Source organism: Danaus plexippus, chromosome 12 (genome assembly GCF_018135715.1).
Source record: "Danaus plexippus chromosome 12, MEX_DaPlex, whole genome shotgun sequence".
In the NCBI taxonomy this organism is placed as follows: Eukaryota; Metazoa; Arthropoda; class Insecta; order Lepidoptera; family Nymphalidae; genus Danaus; species Danaus plexippus.
Genome location: NC_083545.1, coordinates 5,838,289 through 5,854,652, shown reverse-complemented (window position 1 = coordinate 5,854,652; position 16,364 = coordinate 5,838,289). Strand labels below are relative to the sequence as shown.

The 16,364-nt window shown below is 28.7% G+C and overlaps 1 protein-coding gene across 3 annotated transcripts in view; it reads left to right on the top strand.

Annotated features, from left to right (window-relative positions):
* LOC116772625 (C-type lectin 37Db) overlaps positions 1-10,299 on the top strand; it is a 41,246-nt gene extending 30,947 nt beyond the window's left edge. For 2 of the 3 annotated variants that reach the window (XM_061522250.1, XM_032664859.2), the window contains 3 exons: positions 4,502-4,602; positions 9,270-9,378; positions 9,519-10,299. In XM_061522250.1, the coding sequence (XP_061378234.1) occupies positions 4,502-4,602; positions 9,270-9,378; positions 9,519-9,769 (461 nt within the window). In that variant the 3' untranslated portion in view covers positions 9,770-10,299. Of the gene's footprint in view, positions 1-2,626; positions 2,848-4,501; positions 4,603-9,269; positions 9,379-9,518 lie in introns of all 3 variants that reach the window. The other variant, XM_032664860.2, reaches the window with a different exon arrangement.
* Positions 10,300-16,364: the final 6,065 nt, after the last annotated feature.

The window sequence follows — 16,364 nt, the reverse complement described above, 5'->3', positions numbered from 1 at the left end:
TCTTCAACGTCGCCTCTGTTGGAATATAATTTTTCATTGCATGATATAAACTTATTGTTGAAACCTTTTAAACCAAGGTTTAAGGTTTTATATCTTTTTTAAATGTATCTGTGAATAGTTTTTCAATTACTGTATATGTTTGTTGTTATTAAAATAAACATATATATTGAGCTATTAGTACCAGGTTAATTACATGACTATGGCTACGATGATGGCTGAATGAAAACTTTTTAGAACACTTTTGCATATAATCTATTTTCACACACAGATTTATAAACCTTAATAAAGAAAGTAGATTTATTTTAACACAAATGAGAGACCAACGTCCATTTATCTATTGGAAATCTCTGACGCTTTCTAAATAATCTTCATATTGTAATATATTAAAATAGAAAAAAATGTTACAATTTAAAGGATGTTCCGCTTTAACCTCGTTCGAAGGTTAATGTTAATATCAAGTAGGTGCTAACGAGTTCTATATAAATATTCGACTATGACGTCATATAAGTTACAGATAATACAATAAATTATTATAACAATATTGGCTCTAAAGATGAAAACCTTCGCTTTTTATTTCAGGTAGATAAGTAACGCATGATTGGCGTGTTTCATAATGTTACCAATCTCATGTAGTAATAGTGTATGGAAAATGTCAATTTCCTTCGAAACCAATCCACGCATAACGTGTCTGCTGGAAGTTAATGCGACATTATCTCGTTATTTTGTTGCATATTCATAGTTTAATAAGTAATTAAACTCGCATCAGTGTTTAAAGTTCGTATGCATCATTTTGAACTGAGTGAATATTTTTAAGGATTTGATTTGCTTTTTATTATGATAAGTTATTTTAAAAACATTAGCTCCACTGTTATCTATTTGTTATATTTAATTATAAAACACATTAATATATATTTGAAAAATGAATCCACAATGCTAAGAAGTCTAAAAGTCGCTTCAGTTTTAAATAACTTCCAATCAGATAAATCAAAATTTTTATTACATTGAAACACCGACAATTTTTTTTTTACTTATCACATACTTGATTCATTATCGGTATTTCCGCATAAATGTTAACCTTCTTTAACAGATACTAATTAAATATATTTTATTTATATTAAAAAACAAAAAATATATACATCGTGTTTACATTGAAGGAAGTAAGAATGAGTGATGTTTTTAAAACCTTTTATTATTTATAAAAAATATACTGTTATATTTGATGAATAGTTCATAAATTACTTCAAATAGATTCAACATCACCTCTGATAAAGCAGATTATTTTTGCCTTTATTTTTTGTTAAAAAGTTTTGATAAGAACAACTTGCCTATTTTATACATCGTATTTTTTTTTTCCAAAAGCGACTCGTTTTCGGCAGTACTATTATCATTGAACATTGTTGTTCTAATTTAAAATATTAACAAGAAAATAGTTTTCAAAAAAATTTAATTCGGCTGCTTTAGTACAAAACATATTGACATCTGGCGCAGCGTGAAGTTTCAAAGTTATAGACGCAAACTTTATTAGTTATCGTGATTGATAGATAGTTTGAAAAGTATTATTAGAATACATTTTCATTGTTCAATACATTAAGGATCCTTTTTGAAGATTCAAATCGTTTACAGGCAACGTTGTGTAAAGATTTCGACTGTTCAAATTCTTAAGAGATGAAATCATTTCGCTGTAAGCATCTCTCTTGTATTGGCTTTCGATATGAATCATTCAGGACATCCTTTTATTTTGATTTATTCCGCGATACAAACTTATCTGTGTACATAAATCATTACGATGTGTACTATAAGCATACATACAATTTTGTTGTGTAAGTTAGGCGTAGTGTTAAAAAGTAGAGACAACATGTCGGTAGTAAAAAAAAAATACAAAATAATTTTTTATTCTTACAGTCCACATAATACTTTTATTATTCATTACGTATATAATATCCCGTTCCGGCCGCCATATTAGAAAATGAAATGACATTACTTCAGTCACAAATTTTCATACGACCAAAGTAAATGTCAACTATTTACGTTTAAATTAGAAAATATTTAAGCTAAATTATTTTTATTTTTATTATAATGTTAAAAATATTGTACTTTACGATATAAAAGTTTATAAACGCCTTGAGACCTTTCATTTATTGATTCATATCATTTTTCAATATGGATGTAGTGAAAGGATATTATTATGATTAATTTATGTTTTTACAATCGTATTATTACATACCAAAATATATACGACCAAAGAAAGGGTAGAAGGACTTATTAAATACATAAATAATATAGATAATATATTTTACCTGGTATTTTTTAAAACTATAAGTAAATTCCTTTTTTTTTAATAAAGCGGGTTTTACCTTCAAATTGAAGCTTTTTTTTCTTTTTTATGAACTCCAACTTCAATATTTTATAAAACTCTTTAAAAAGCGAAATAATCTATTATTAAAATGGAACTTAACATAGTTTTTTCAAATGTTTTAAAACATATTTTTAACCCGTTTCATGTAATTGAATTATAATATTTTATTAACTAAAAAATGTTACGATAATATTCGTTATAGTAACTTATAAATAAAATAATAATAACCTATGCACTTGATACATATATTAAAACGAAATCAATCACCAGAACACAACTAAATACCCGGCTAGAAAACTACCTGATCAACAAACAAGTATATGAAACCCCAGCCATTTGAAGGCAGGATTAGTTTGCGGATAGTGTAGAGGTGTTAGTGACAATGTTCCAACGGCAGTATCTTCCCGTGTTGATGCTCATCATGAGCTGCATAGCGGACACCAAGACTGTGAACTACCAATCACCCCTCAGCGCCTTCGGGGGGAAGTCAGGTAATGATAACCAAAGAGTTCGAACACCAAGAAGTTTCTACTTTCACAAAATAGCAATACATTTCCTCGTTTTATTTGACTCACATTTGTATTTGGTTATGTTACATGTGGTCGAAAAAAAAGTTGCAAGTTGCAAAATACGGCCGCTCAAGGCAGTGGCGGTTACCACATGCAACATTTGCATTTTAGAATATTTTTTTTTATCTCATAGAGGCCATCTATTAAACTATATTTTTCAAATATACGCTTTCTTAATCATAGTGATATTTTCTTTATAGTTTATTCAGTACCAGAAAACCGGAAGACAATTGGAAGGGAACCCATATCGCTAACCGATAAATCGTTAGAAGTAAGCCTAGTGACTTCAGCCCACGGTAAAGAACTAAATATTGAAAAATCTGAGACGTAAATTTTTCTATTGATGAATATTCGAAATCTAAAGAGAAAAAAAGTTTGATTCCTTTTAAAATCGAGTTAATAATAGACAAAAAATCTTACATCACCATATGAATCAATTCTAACCTTTGAAAAGGTTAAGGATGTTAAACTGACTTTTTATTAATAGAATTATATTATTGACTGCTTCCAAAATCAGTTTTTATAAAACTAGTATAAAAATTAAAACTAAATTTTATGCAACTTTTTTTTTATTGACATTTTCAATAGAGTTACTGTCAGAGATAAATGGCAAAAGCTTTGCGGTGTCTTTGTAACATAAAAGACATTGTTTTCAAGACATAATAGGTCATAAATTTATTTATCGATTTTATTTATAATTATTAACATACGAACCAAAAGCAAATGGCGTCTTGTTTTCAATGTCAATGTGGCATCCAGCTATAAATTTAAACTTCAAACCATAAATTAAAACGTCAAACCATAGACAACAATTTTATCAGTTTTAACCTGATAGATATAGAACCTGTGCCGTTTTGTTTTTTTTTTTATTCTTTACAATCATAAGACAGTAACATGTCGTGTGTGACCTTTGGTATTGTAGAAACTTTTTCTTGTAACCTCATCGTCCTAATTGTCCTCTATTATTTCGTGACTGATGAATGTACAGGATAAAGTCAAAACCGAGTTGATCGTTTTTTAATTATGAGTTTTCCTTTATTGCCTTCTTGGTTCTCATTTTTATTTCTATATTTAAAAAAAATATTTAATTTATTATACAATATATACAATTATACTATTATTAGATAGATTATATCTCGAATATAATGGCGGGAATTGGCGGTAAATTGAACAAATCGATGCTGTAAATAATTCTCGATAGTTTTTTTTTTAAATAACATCAGACGTCACTTTTTTATATATTTTTTTCTTTTTAATAGTCTCTTGGCGCCAGTCTCTTATTATCTTATAGGTGTCTTCGTTTATAATAATACACGAATAACTTATGTTAATATAAATAACAATTTTTTTGCAAACGATTGCATAAAATATTCCTAATAAATAAATTTTCCATAGAGAAGCTGTAAAACTGTCACGTTATGATTATTTTAAACGCTTTCTCAGTGTTACGTAGCTGTTTTATAAGAAAATAATGTTTGACGTGTTTGATTAAAATAAATTTAACATTTATGTCAATGGATCATATTACTTATATATATTAATGTTATTTTAATAAATTTTTTCGTACCTTGTTCAGATTGTTCGAGTTGCAACGAAGACGAATTGGGCGTGACGCGATGGACAATGCCTTTACTCAAGTCCGGTGAAAAGAGATACTATCTAGGGATATTTTTTAAGGTAATATTTACTGTTTTGTTTGAAATAAATCTTAACATATTCAATTATTATAATTATTTTTATTTGTTGCTTAAAGAACACGTCTTAAATTACCCAAATATGAAATTACTAACTCATTTGAATAAAAATATATGTTTTACATAGATGAATAAATTCATATCCTAATTTAATTATTAATTTATTTATTTATGTACCATAGATGTTATGTTATAGTTACTGTACATAATAATTTGATACAAATTTTATGTCGAATAAATTTAATATTGATGGTATTTTACGAATATATTATATACATATCGATATTTCCCTATATTCAGTAAAAAGCTTTTAAATAAATACTTAATTTATTTCTAAGTTTAATGACCGAAAAATGTCACAAAGACATTTAAAAAAATATATAGATATATTGAAACCGTATCCTAATTGATTTTACAAATGCGAATAACTTGACAACATAAATAGACGCAGTAATTTCGACGGATATCGACATTAATATTATAAATGTATATGTTAATTAAATAGCCAAAATATAAGACAGTTATGGGACAGGCAAAATATTTCTTTATAAGAAAACTAACATAAAACATATATAGCTATGTATATATAATATATTTTTGAAATCTCGTAAAACTCGATCTTAAAACAAGATATTTAGATTTTTTTAATTAATTATTTCAACAAGAACCACTATATCTAAGATTTTTATAAGTAATTCATATTTAAATAAAAATTACTTTTTAACTAGCTCGCGGGTTTAAATTATGTCTTATTTTATCAGACACTATCATCTGCCTCCCGTGCTTTCGATGGTTAGATTACTCGGTAGAAAACGCAGAACACTGCTGACTAATCGAAACGCCTGAATGGAAATGAAAATATAAACAAAATACCCGAGATTTTAAACCGATAATTAAGTTCTATTAAATCTGAAGACAACGCCTTAAGTATGGCTAAATTGAATCATACCTAAAGAGCTTAAGGTTATAAAATAGTATCCAATGATGAGCAAGGTCGCAGCCATTCATCCAAAGCAAATAAAGCCTCAATTAAACACGTCACATCTCGTTACGCAACGCACTCATCTCAGCGGCTTTCACTTTTTACCGCCACACCCGAATTAGTTGTTAATATGTAATTACAAATAAACATTCGAAAGCTGTGGAATGCATTTTTTTCTAAGTGAATAAATATTCGACGATGTATTAAAACGGATGTTGTTAGCTCCAAAGAGGTTGTTATTACAAAAGCTAGCTCCGAGAATATAATGAGCGAAGATGAAATCGCTACATTAGTCTAAATTATAAACAGTTCCAAGGCTCTTCGTTGATACTGTGAGTTGGTTACGACGATTTGTTAATGAAAAACATCGAAGTAGTTATTTAATCGTATATAAATCTAAATCTTCAGAATAAATATTGATTGACACACTTCACGTAATATAGAACTTCCATAAATATCATCAATAAATGCGGTGACATCGTATCGTGTATTTCAGTTGCAGTGGAATTAGCTTTCCCGGTTAAGCGGAAGTAATATGACGGTCTGCGGACAAACTGACCGACTAATATTATATATAGCATGATATATATTTGAAAACGTCATCCCAATACGATTCCCTTCCAACGGAATCCACTGATTGCTATAAAAACTTCTGTCTCGTGTTTAGAAACTACATTGCATCTCAGTCTGTAATAAACGATATTGCAATAATAATACGTAAATGTATGTATTCTCATTGCCAATTACTGTAATAGTAATAAAATATCTTGTACAAAAGGAGAATTGTTTAGGGCGAAGTCACGGCAAGCCATCGTTTTCGATTTATGATGTATTGAAAAGTAAATAGAATGTCATTGTTTTTCCGTCAGCTTTCTTGTCTGCGGTTACATACGGATTTATAAAAAAAGTGCTAGTTTTTCATGATTTATTGTATTTTAGTTATAATGTATTTGTTCGTACGCTGCAAGTTTTTCAACTTAAGACATTCGCTTTATCCATAGATTCGATCCTCTCATTGAACTTGTCTGACAGAATATAGAATTTATTAGTATTACGTTCGACATAGAACAAGCAAAACTGGTATTCACAATTATGTCATTATCGATTCCTGGCAATTTATGTGTCGTATTAAATTTTTAAGTATGTGCCTTTGATGTCACTGGTGCAGTAAAATTAAGTAAAACGCTATTAGCCTCGTCATACCATATAAGTCCATCTTCAACTTATTTCGAACTTGTAAACAATATGTTATTAGCATTTTTGAAACAAAAACACTTCTGTTCTTTGATGGTTTTTAGAAAGTACTGACAAATGACTATTATTATATATAGTTACATAGTTTGGGAACTGGGTAAACTGCTTTACATTGTTTATGCAGATAATATTAGCAAAATTTTTTTGTATTATTATACAACATTAAATTTAAAATAGTTCAGAATAACTTAAAGTCGTTAAGGATGGGATGTAAGAGAAGCTTATGAAAAATATTTATAAATATTTTTGTATTTATATTGCTTCATCAGATTTCATTATGAATAAAAAATAATGTACTAATAGATTTAAATATTTAAATTTATCATTCATATATACATAGGTTTTTGGATATAAATATATATGACATCAGCATCAGTGCGCTTTATCTTAACAAGTTTTCATCGACAGACTACATACGGAAAGTCAAAAGCTCTTAGTTCCTACATCTAATATATAAATATATATATCTATAGTATAAATGTAGGTTATGAATGAAAAATGGTTAACGCTTCGCACATATGTTATAGCAATGAAAAAGTTATGCGTTAGGTACAGAGAATAAATTGTATTGTTGTGGTTGTAATCGTATAAATGTTACAAAGTAAAACCTTTGGTGTACCACAAGAATATACAATAATAGTTGCGAATAATAAAATTATTTCGTGATATAGAAACTTTGTAGTTGTTTTAAATATTAACTCAAAAATGAAATGCTTAAAAGCTTTTTGGCAATCACTAATATTGATATATATATTTTATTAAAACGATTTATGCATCCTTCCGTGAAGCCTGTAGTGTCTTACGAAACGTGAATCTAAGACAGGACCTCAATTAGAACTCAGAACCCGAAACCGTGATACAATATTTGGTCGCACTTTGTTAACATTTGTTACTTTTGGACTACACCAACTTTACCGTACAACGCTTTAAAATTTCATGTAAATTTAACTTAGAATAACAACATTAATAATTTGTTATTTTAACTTAAAAATTAAAACGGTTTTATATCCTACTTTAATATACAATGAAATTGATATTATAATTTATTTAAAACTTATTCGAAAAACTGCCGTAAAGCTATCGACACTATCTCAAAACAAACTGACTACACACCAAAAACTAACTTTCCAACTGGTACACTTTCACTTATTACTTATTATTATATATAAAATTAGGTTATACAAATTTCAATATACAAATATACAAATATCAATACAATTATACAAATATCAATTATACAAATATCAATTTCACAGACTTTAAGTTTATATATATATAGACTAAAAAAATTGTTTCACATTCAACACGTACCTTGATATAACCTATGAAATTTAGACCGAACTTATTGTCAAACTAAAAAATTCTTTATTTCAACCAATGAAATTTTTCATTCAACCGAATCAATCATATATAACAGCAGACATATTCTGTATCTACATAACAAGGTCAAAAGGCTACCTCTACCTTGAATGCATCAACATCTTTGACAGTTGGCCTGTGTGCTTCACGTCGCGACGAGAGAACGTACGCACATAGCATTGCATTACAATCTTAAGCAGATCTCCACTATGCAAGATATGAAACGATCAAAACATTTATTAAAGTAAATTAAAGATAATAAGTATTATATCTATTTATATGTGCGCATAAAAATCAATGTTTTACAGACCAATTCCAAATAGGTCTTATTTATACTTCCGTTCCGATAATTCATTGTTACAATTGTTTTATTTTAAAAGTGAAATGACACTTGACATTGCTTTAAGAACATTTTAAATTCGCACAAGGTTAAGCTAAATAAGAAATTATATTATCAATGTAGATTATATTATTTTAATGTTATCTGTGCATTATTAAATATTCAATGACTAAATCAACGCATTCTCAATCAAGTATGTTAGTTGCTCATGACAGGGCTCCACATGGCTCGATGAAATTCTAGACGCAATCAACTTGCAATAAGTCTAATAAGCGAACACCTACACTGTATCGTGTAGCGATTAACAGCATTTGTTACACGGTAATATAGCTTTTACGGCCTCAGCAGTAAATCATGTTATGGCTTCCATAATAATTATGTTACTCCCGCTACATTAGTCGCGGTTATTAGGCAGCCGATGAAAGGCGACCCACTTCGCTTGGTATGACGGGAGATTTTGTACTCACTATTAAAATGCTTTCGAATACAGATAACACCTAAATACTGTCACGTAGCTTTAAAATGTAACAGGTTTACGTCGTAATTTTAGTAATAAATGATATCTCGGTTGCAGCTCCGGTTTAAAACCGTTGACTTATGTAACAATGAGAATTTAAATCGTTCGTTATGAATTTAACTGTGAGAATTTAAAAGTATGACACTATACTAAATTAAAGATAATCGTGTTATTAAAATAAATGTTTCTTACTTCCAGGCTAACTGGTTCAAAGCACAACAATACTGCAGATTCCACGGCATGCACCTCGCTTCGATTTCGTCACAAGAAGAGAATGACAGATTAGAAAAATATGTCCGTGAATCAGGTACGTTTTACATTTATATTAATTATCTGTGCAATTAAACTAAATACAGAAAAAAATGGTATTAGCGAAGCTTCTTTATATTTTATTTATGCTACACCAGTATATAAAACAGTTATGTTACTGATGAATAAATGACACAGGTTACGGCAAAGAACATTTCTGGACATCGGGTACTGATTTGGCTGAAGAAGGCAGCTTCTTCTGGCTGGCTAACGGCAGACCTTTGACTTTCGTCAATTGGAATGCTGGAGAACCAAATAACTTCAGATATGAAAACGGAGAAGAGGAGAACTGCCTGGAACTCTGGAACAGAGATGACAAAGGTTTGAAATGGAATGACTCACCATGCTCGTTCGAAACCTACTTCATCTGCGAAGTCCGAACCGATTAACAGGGTTGTTGAGATTGCATTAGACACATGTAAAATATTTAATAACATTATAATATCAATTTGTTAAGTACAAACTCATTGTATACAAGGTCACAACGAAATAAGTTAGATGGAAACAGATTAAAAATCATGAACATTTTGTTGAAATCTGTCAAATAGAATGTCATTTAGTCGCCATTTTTGTTGCGATAAAAGACACAGTGTGCTAGAAATTCAAATGCCTTTTCTATTTTTATATGAAAAATGTTATTTAAAAATCTTTTTATATATTTTTATTGCAATCCAAGAATTATGACGTGGTTCGTTATTAAAAATTATTTATTTTATAATGTTGGCCGAAATAATATGTATATAGATATACAATCAATAAATAAAACATAATTTGTAAGAAACGGTCACTGCCTAATGATCTTTTTATTTCATAATCTGGACAAAGGTCCAAGGACTGTCGTCCATAGTCAAACATAGTGGTAAATACAATAGTTACCTTAGCAATAACTGTAAAAATAGATGTAAGGGTCAAAAATAAAGAGTAAAAAATTATATTTGTTTTTTTTTTTTGAACCGAATGTATTTTTACAAAACATTTATCTGACGATAAAGGCTGAGTCGAACTGAACTGAATTATGTGGGAAGTTAACAGTAACTCCTTTAAACGGATGAATATTTCATGAAGAAATCTCTGTTGCTAGCTGCGCTTTTTAAAATGAATCTAAAACTGGGACACCAATATTTGTCCATAACAGCCTTTAAAGGCATTTTTAGTACCCTTATAGTTTTTTCGCATAAACTAATAACAAACTCACACTTATTGTGATATTTACTTATAAAAATTTTAATTATATATTTAAACTTTATTACTTTATAAAATATCATAGCTATTTTATTGACGTAAGCTTTTTTTTTTTGTCTGAAATTGACCTTTATGTTTGAAGGGGGAAAGCTCTTAACATTAGTAACCCTCGACCTATCTAATCTTTAGAAGTTAATCTGGATCACCTCGGATGCTGTTTTATGAGTTTTTTATATAAAGATACCTCATCTTTGTCTTGTCCTAAACGTTTCATTCGAATATAGAATACGAACAATTTTTATTTTATTTAGCTTTGTGTAATAATACTCGTACATATTTTTGCACTTTTCCAAAATTGATCCTCATTTTATTTTTTCACTAACAATGTTTAACCTTATTCCAGTAACTTTGATGATCGTTGATATATAGATTTGAAATTTAAAATATATAACATCCCACTTCTTTGCCTGCAAAGTTATATGAGTTATATACATATATATATGCGGTTGTGAATACAGAATTATATTAATTATATTTATAAATTTGTACATTCTTATTCTTTAGCTATAATGAATCTGTAATAAATTCGTACTACCCTCGCCTACACAATATTAAAGTCACCTGAAAATGTCTTTGAAAGGGCAAATATTGTTAAAGGATTCATTCTATTGGCTGCACCAAGTGAGAAAACATTGTAAGCAGAAACTCAAGAAATTTTAAATATAAATCTTAAACTGTGTATTATTTCTAAGCAATATATAAAGAAATGGAACATAATAATAATCCGGAGTGCTTTACTTTACTTTACGACATATACATATATATATATCTACATATACATATATATATATATATATATATATATATATATATGTATATGTAGATGTATATATATATGTGTGTGTGTATTTGATTAACCTTAATTTTAATAATAAATAGCCAGGAAAAGTAATATTTAGCAGACGGCGATCTTTATTAGGTCGTTGATCGTTTTAAAACCTTGTTAGGGTTGGTCGCTGCCACTCGTTACTGAATTCGACGATGCTAATCGAATTCTGTTTAAGCTACCTGAAGTGAAAATGTCTATGATAGCTATGATATACTTTTAATATTATGACGAATAATAATATTTTTGTTACATTTTTAGATGTTATACATTTTAAATATTTAAAAAATTGCTGAATTCATTTCATTTCTTGTAAAGACAAAAAGTATATACAAACTTTAAAGGGATATACGTTTTTATGATAATATCATTTAACCTCTAACTGTTTCTTAACATACGGATTTTTTTAATATCTTTTAAATTACATGAACTTAAGATAGATTCATTAAACAATATAATTTCAACATTGAATATATCAGTATGTATTATTTGGTGACATTTTATAACATATCTTGTAGTAAATCATTCTCAAATATTCGTTCACGACACAGTTCTACTTATGTATAAAAATCAGAATCAAAATGACGCAGTAACTGTGTTCCCGATTCAGAACTTTACAAACTGAAATTAAATTTTTCACTTGTTTCTTTTATTTGCGTACAAAACAATGATTTGTATGAAACGTATTCGCCCTACTTATTGAAGGGCTAGAATTTTTTATTGTGTCGATTTACGGATAATATCAAATGTATATGTATGTATGTATTTATATTTTACACACTTAAATCGTATGAATAACTAAAACTAAAGTCAGGTTTACACTAATGAAATACAAGTATATTATTTAGTTAAATGTAACCTTTTTGTGAAAGGACTACGTGCGAACGTCTAGTTTTGAGTACGGAGTGAGTAACATGTACAACTAACTCTCATACCTCATACCTTCTCAACTCTTTGCGAGGCAACGCAAGCTTTCAGTGCACTCCATTGTTGTCTGACCTAGTATCAAACGCGGGGTGAAAGGGACATCATATCCTGAACGTAAGTATCCTTTGCCAACAATGGAAATGAAAAAGTGTGTGTTTTTTTATCGTGTGTTGATTTTAACAAACGCATAATATTTTTCACAACCCTATACGTGTAATACATAATATTTTTCACAACCCTATCTCAACAGGCTGTTCAACGTTAATTTTTATATAAAAACGTGAACCGTTTATAATTCTATCTCGTTTTGCTTTATTGAGAATCATTAACATACACCATATTTGTATATGAATTAAAAGGTGCAGCTACCACTAAGAGCAAACACATTCATAGATATTTCATTTAATATATTTCTTTATCGAAACATAAAATATTTTTTTTTTCATCATTTCAATTCAAGTATCGGGTTAGATGATAAGGCATATTGTCTTATTACAAGCTAATATAGATATTTGATTGAATTAATTTCAATCTATTCCAACAGAATTGAAACTTGGCCCGACATGTGAGTCAGCATTTAAATTAAATCGTCTGGAGTGTGCAAAATTGCCAATCGTAAAATCCGAAATGCACTCCAACGTATTTAATCTCAATTTTTGCAATCATTGTGCTAGATCGATTGTTAATCTTTTTTCGTATTCGCTTTCATTAAAAAGAAACTCATTGTCTTTATTCATATTCATCACAAAAGACGAAACCTTTATTTAAAATCACAGTTTTTATCCATTAATTCAATACAATTCGTTATAAAAAGCGTTTCTATTTAAACAGTTCTGTGGTGAGTTTAATAAAATGTACGAAAAATCTATATTTTCGTCGTGTATTCCGCGTCGTTTATTAAATTCGTCAGCTCTAGATGCGGTATCTCGTTACTTCCCGACCATCGTCGGAATACTGTTTGAATTTAAACGTTAATATTATAAAGTGTGATATACACAACCTTTTATTACTGAATGATAGACAGACTCTTTGGCTAGGTTTGATACAAACTCCATTGATGTCACAAAATATTTTACGATTAGTTCAAAAATTTTAATTTTTTGATTCGTATTATTGTGAATAAGGCTTATAACGGAAAAAAATATATAAAAGATTAGAGAGAGCAATAAAATGTAATCTTTGAAAACGTTATCCTTTAATATTGACAGAGGTCTTTGACATTGGGGCGGCTTAGGAAATGTTGGAGGAATATTAGGTATATCATTGGTAAAAAAAAATGTATGGGAATCGATTTGAAATTATGTGTTTAAAATATTGAAAATATTTCATTTATATGCTTATGATAATGAAACTTATAACTTTAAATCATTTATAATATTATAAGGGCAGTATAATCTTTTGTAAGAGGATTTCATCGTAAGCGGTCATGTTACTAGTTAAGAGTGAGTAAATTTATAAAAGCAAAATATCCTACGCTGTATTATAGTGTATATTCGTATAGCAATAAGAGCTATAATATTTATAAACAAATGCTGACATTATCCGTTTAAAATGCAATGCGTTGTGTTCCGGAAAGCATTGTGCTGTAGGAAGCCCTTTCATTAAGCCGTACTTAAAGGATATGCAAAAATTATTTAAGATATTTCTATTGAAATATAAATAGCAGTCATGCTTACCGTCTCAACAAATACGAAACTTTTATATATTTCTTTACATTTGTAACCAATATATAAGCAAAAGATTCGAATATAATTCTAGAAATAATATCTTTTATATAAATATCGGCCTAGATTTATATGAAGTAATTTTTTTTGTTACATTCATCGATACTAGAGAGAAATCTAGTTAAACTTAATTAAATTACTTAGTAACGAGTGTCTGCCATGTTCTTTATAAAACCGTTATCCTTCGCCGAGCTACATGCATTCAATTCTTATGTAATTTCTGAACTTCTGTAAGTATTTAAATAAGAAATTAATTTAAAACCTTTGCCTTTTATTTAACAAACACACCAACGTATGTTGTGTTATAATTTTGAATTAACTTTCAAAATAAAATTTTCCCAATTGACATCACAAACATTCATGATAATTTTATTGTGTGTAAAACGAAAGTTACAATATTATTTTCTTTAAATACATGAGTACATGAAAATATTTATAGCATTTTTCAGTCGATTTTGATCGTATCCATTTAAGCAAACATTCTTAAAAATATATTTCCTATATTGAGGCTTCCTTTATAAATGTCTTAATAGTAGCAAAAAAAAAAAGAAAAAAAAACTAGATATTTCTATATTCAAGGAATTTTGACCGATTTAAAAGTATTAATAACAAAGTGTTGTTGTTTTAAGAAATTACAATGCAAAACTATTTTTTAATTATAGTTGACAATAGTAAATATAAAATTTAATGTCAATCTCTTAAATCGAGTCTGAAATACATATAAAATATAATTAGCGCCTGTGAAAAAGTAATTACAAAATTTATTTCATTCGCTCATGATAACGCATACAGCATAGAGGAGAAAATAGTCAAATTACATATATTATGTACTCGGGTGATGGAAGTCATTGGCCCTGCCATATAAGTTTAGCCACGGCTGTAATGCGACATGCGACAGGTACATAGAATTATTGTATCATACGAATAACAGAAATAAATACTTTCTATAGAAATCATCAATTATTTTATCCACTATATATCCTTTTAACGTTTTCATTATGATGTATTTTTTCACGTTTCATTATGAAGTTTTATATTTCATTCATTGGAAACAAAAATATCAAAAACAAAAAAAACTTTTCAACATAAATTAAAACACGTATAATGGAGCGATTCCCGTATTGAAATTCCCATGTAGTATTAAATATTTATGCTGCCCGCTCGAGTTAGCGCCAGGGAAGCGATGACTGTATTAAAACAGATTACTTCTACCAGAATACTCGGATGGACTGTAAATTATGCCAGATATTATTATTATAGTGAATAAGGTTAATTTAGGAAACTCTGCTGGTGCTATACGAGAACTAGGTCTCTTTAAATATATGTAAGTTACGTTATTCTTGACGTAATTATGACTGTCGAAAATTGTAATTTTAGTCTTGAATGTGTAACGAAATAAATATATATATATATATATTATCTTTTATACAAGTCCATGTGTCCATAACCGTTACTGGAACGTTTGTCAACGAGCAATAAGCTGAGTACCTCGTATTGTGGTTTTGTGTATTGTCTGTGCATTATGCATTGCTAACCTACTTTATATTTGAGCATAGTTTTAAGCACTACTTCTTTTAACCTACCTTCTTATAAACTACTTTTTTAAATATTACGTATGCAAGGGTAATAAAAATTCGAAACTATTGAGGTACTCCTTTGTAATGAAGTAACCAATATTCCAAAGTGATTTTGGCCCTGTGCCAAATCAATCATTTGCTCTGCTTTTTAGGTTTTCCAGTTAAGTTAAATTCAATGATTGGCTTTACTGTAATATAAAGATTTGAGAAGTATTCATAGTTGATACATTATAATTAGTTTTAATCAGATATTTGTTTTACAGTCTTCATTTGCTTGGGATTTTTAAATAGCAAGAAATACGTAGAAATAAAAAGAAATAATATAATTATTATACATTCTATCGATGTATGTTTTATGTTAATAATGAATGATCTAAAACAACATTTCGTAAATCTCACATCGTTACTTGAACCGACTAATATCGATCAACTAAATGTTGACCTATGACCTTTTCCTCGAGCGATTGTAATTTCTCGTCCCCCGTCCCGTATCTTTCGTGTTGTTCCGATGCTCTACATCTGTCGCTTCTATTTATAACTTGTCTCTTTAATATACTATATAATATTATAATGTAACACCTGAAGCAAAACTTCAAAATATTCCTAACTATTTACTGAACATTTATCCTCAACCTTTCTTCACCCTAATGTCATTGTCATTCAGAATTCAAAGTCATAATATAATCAG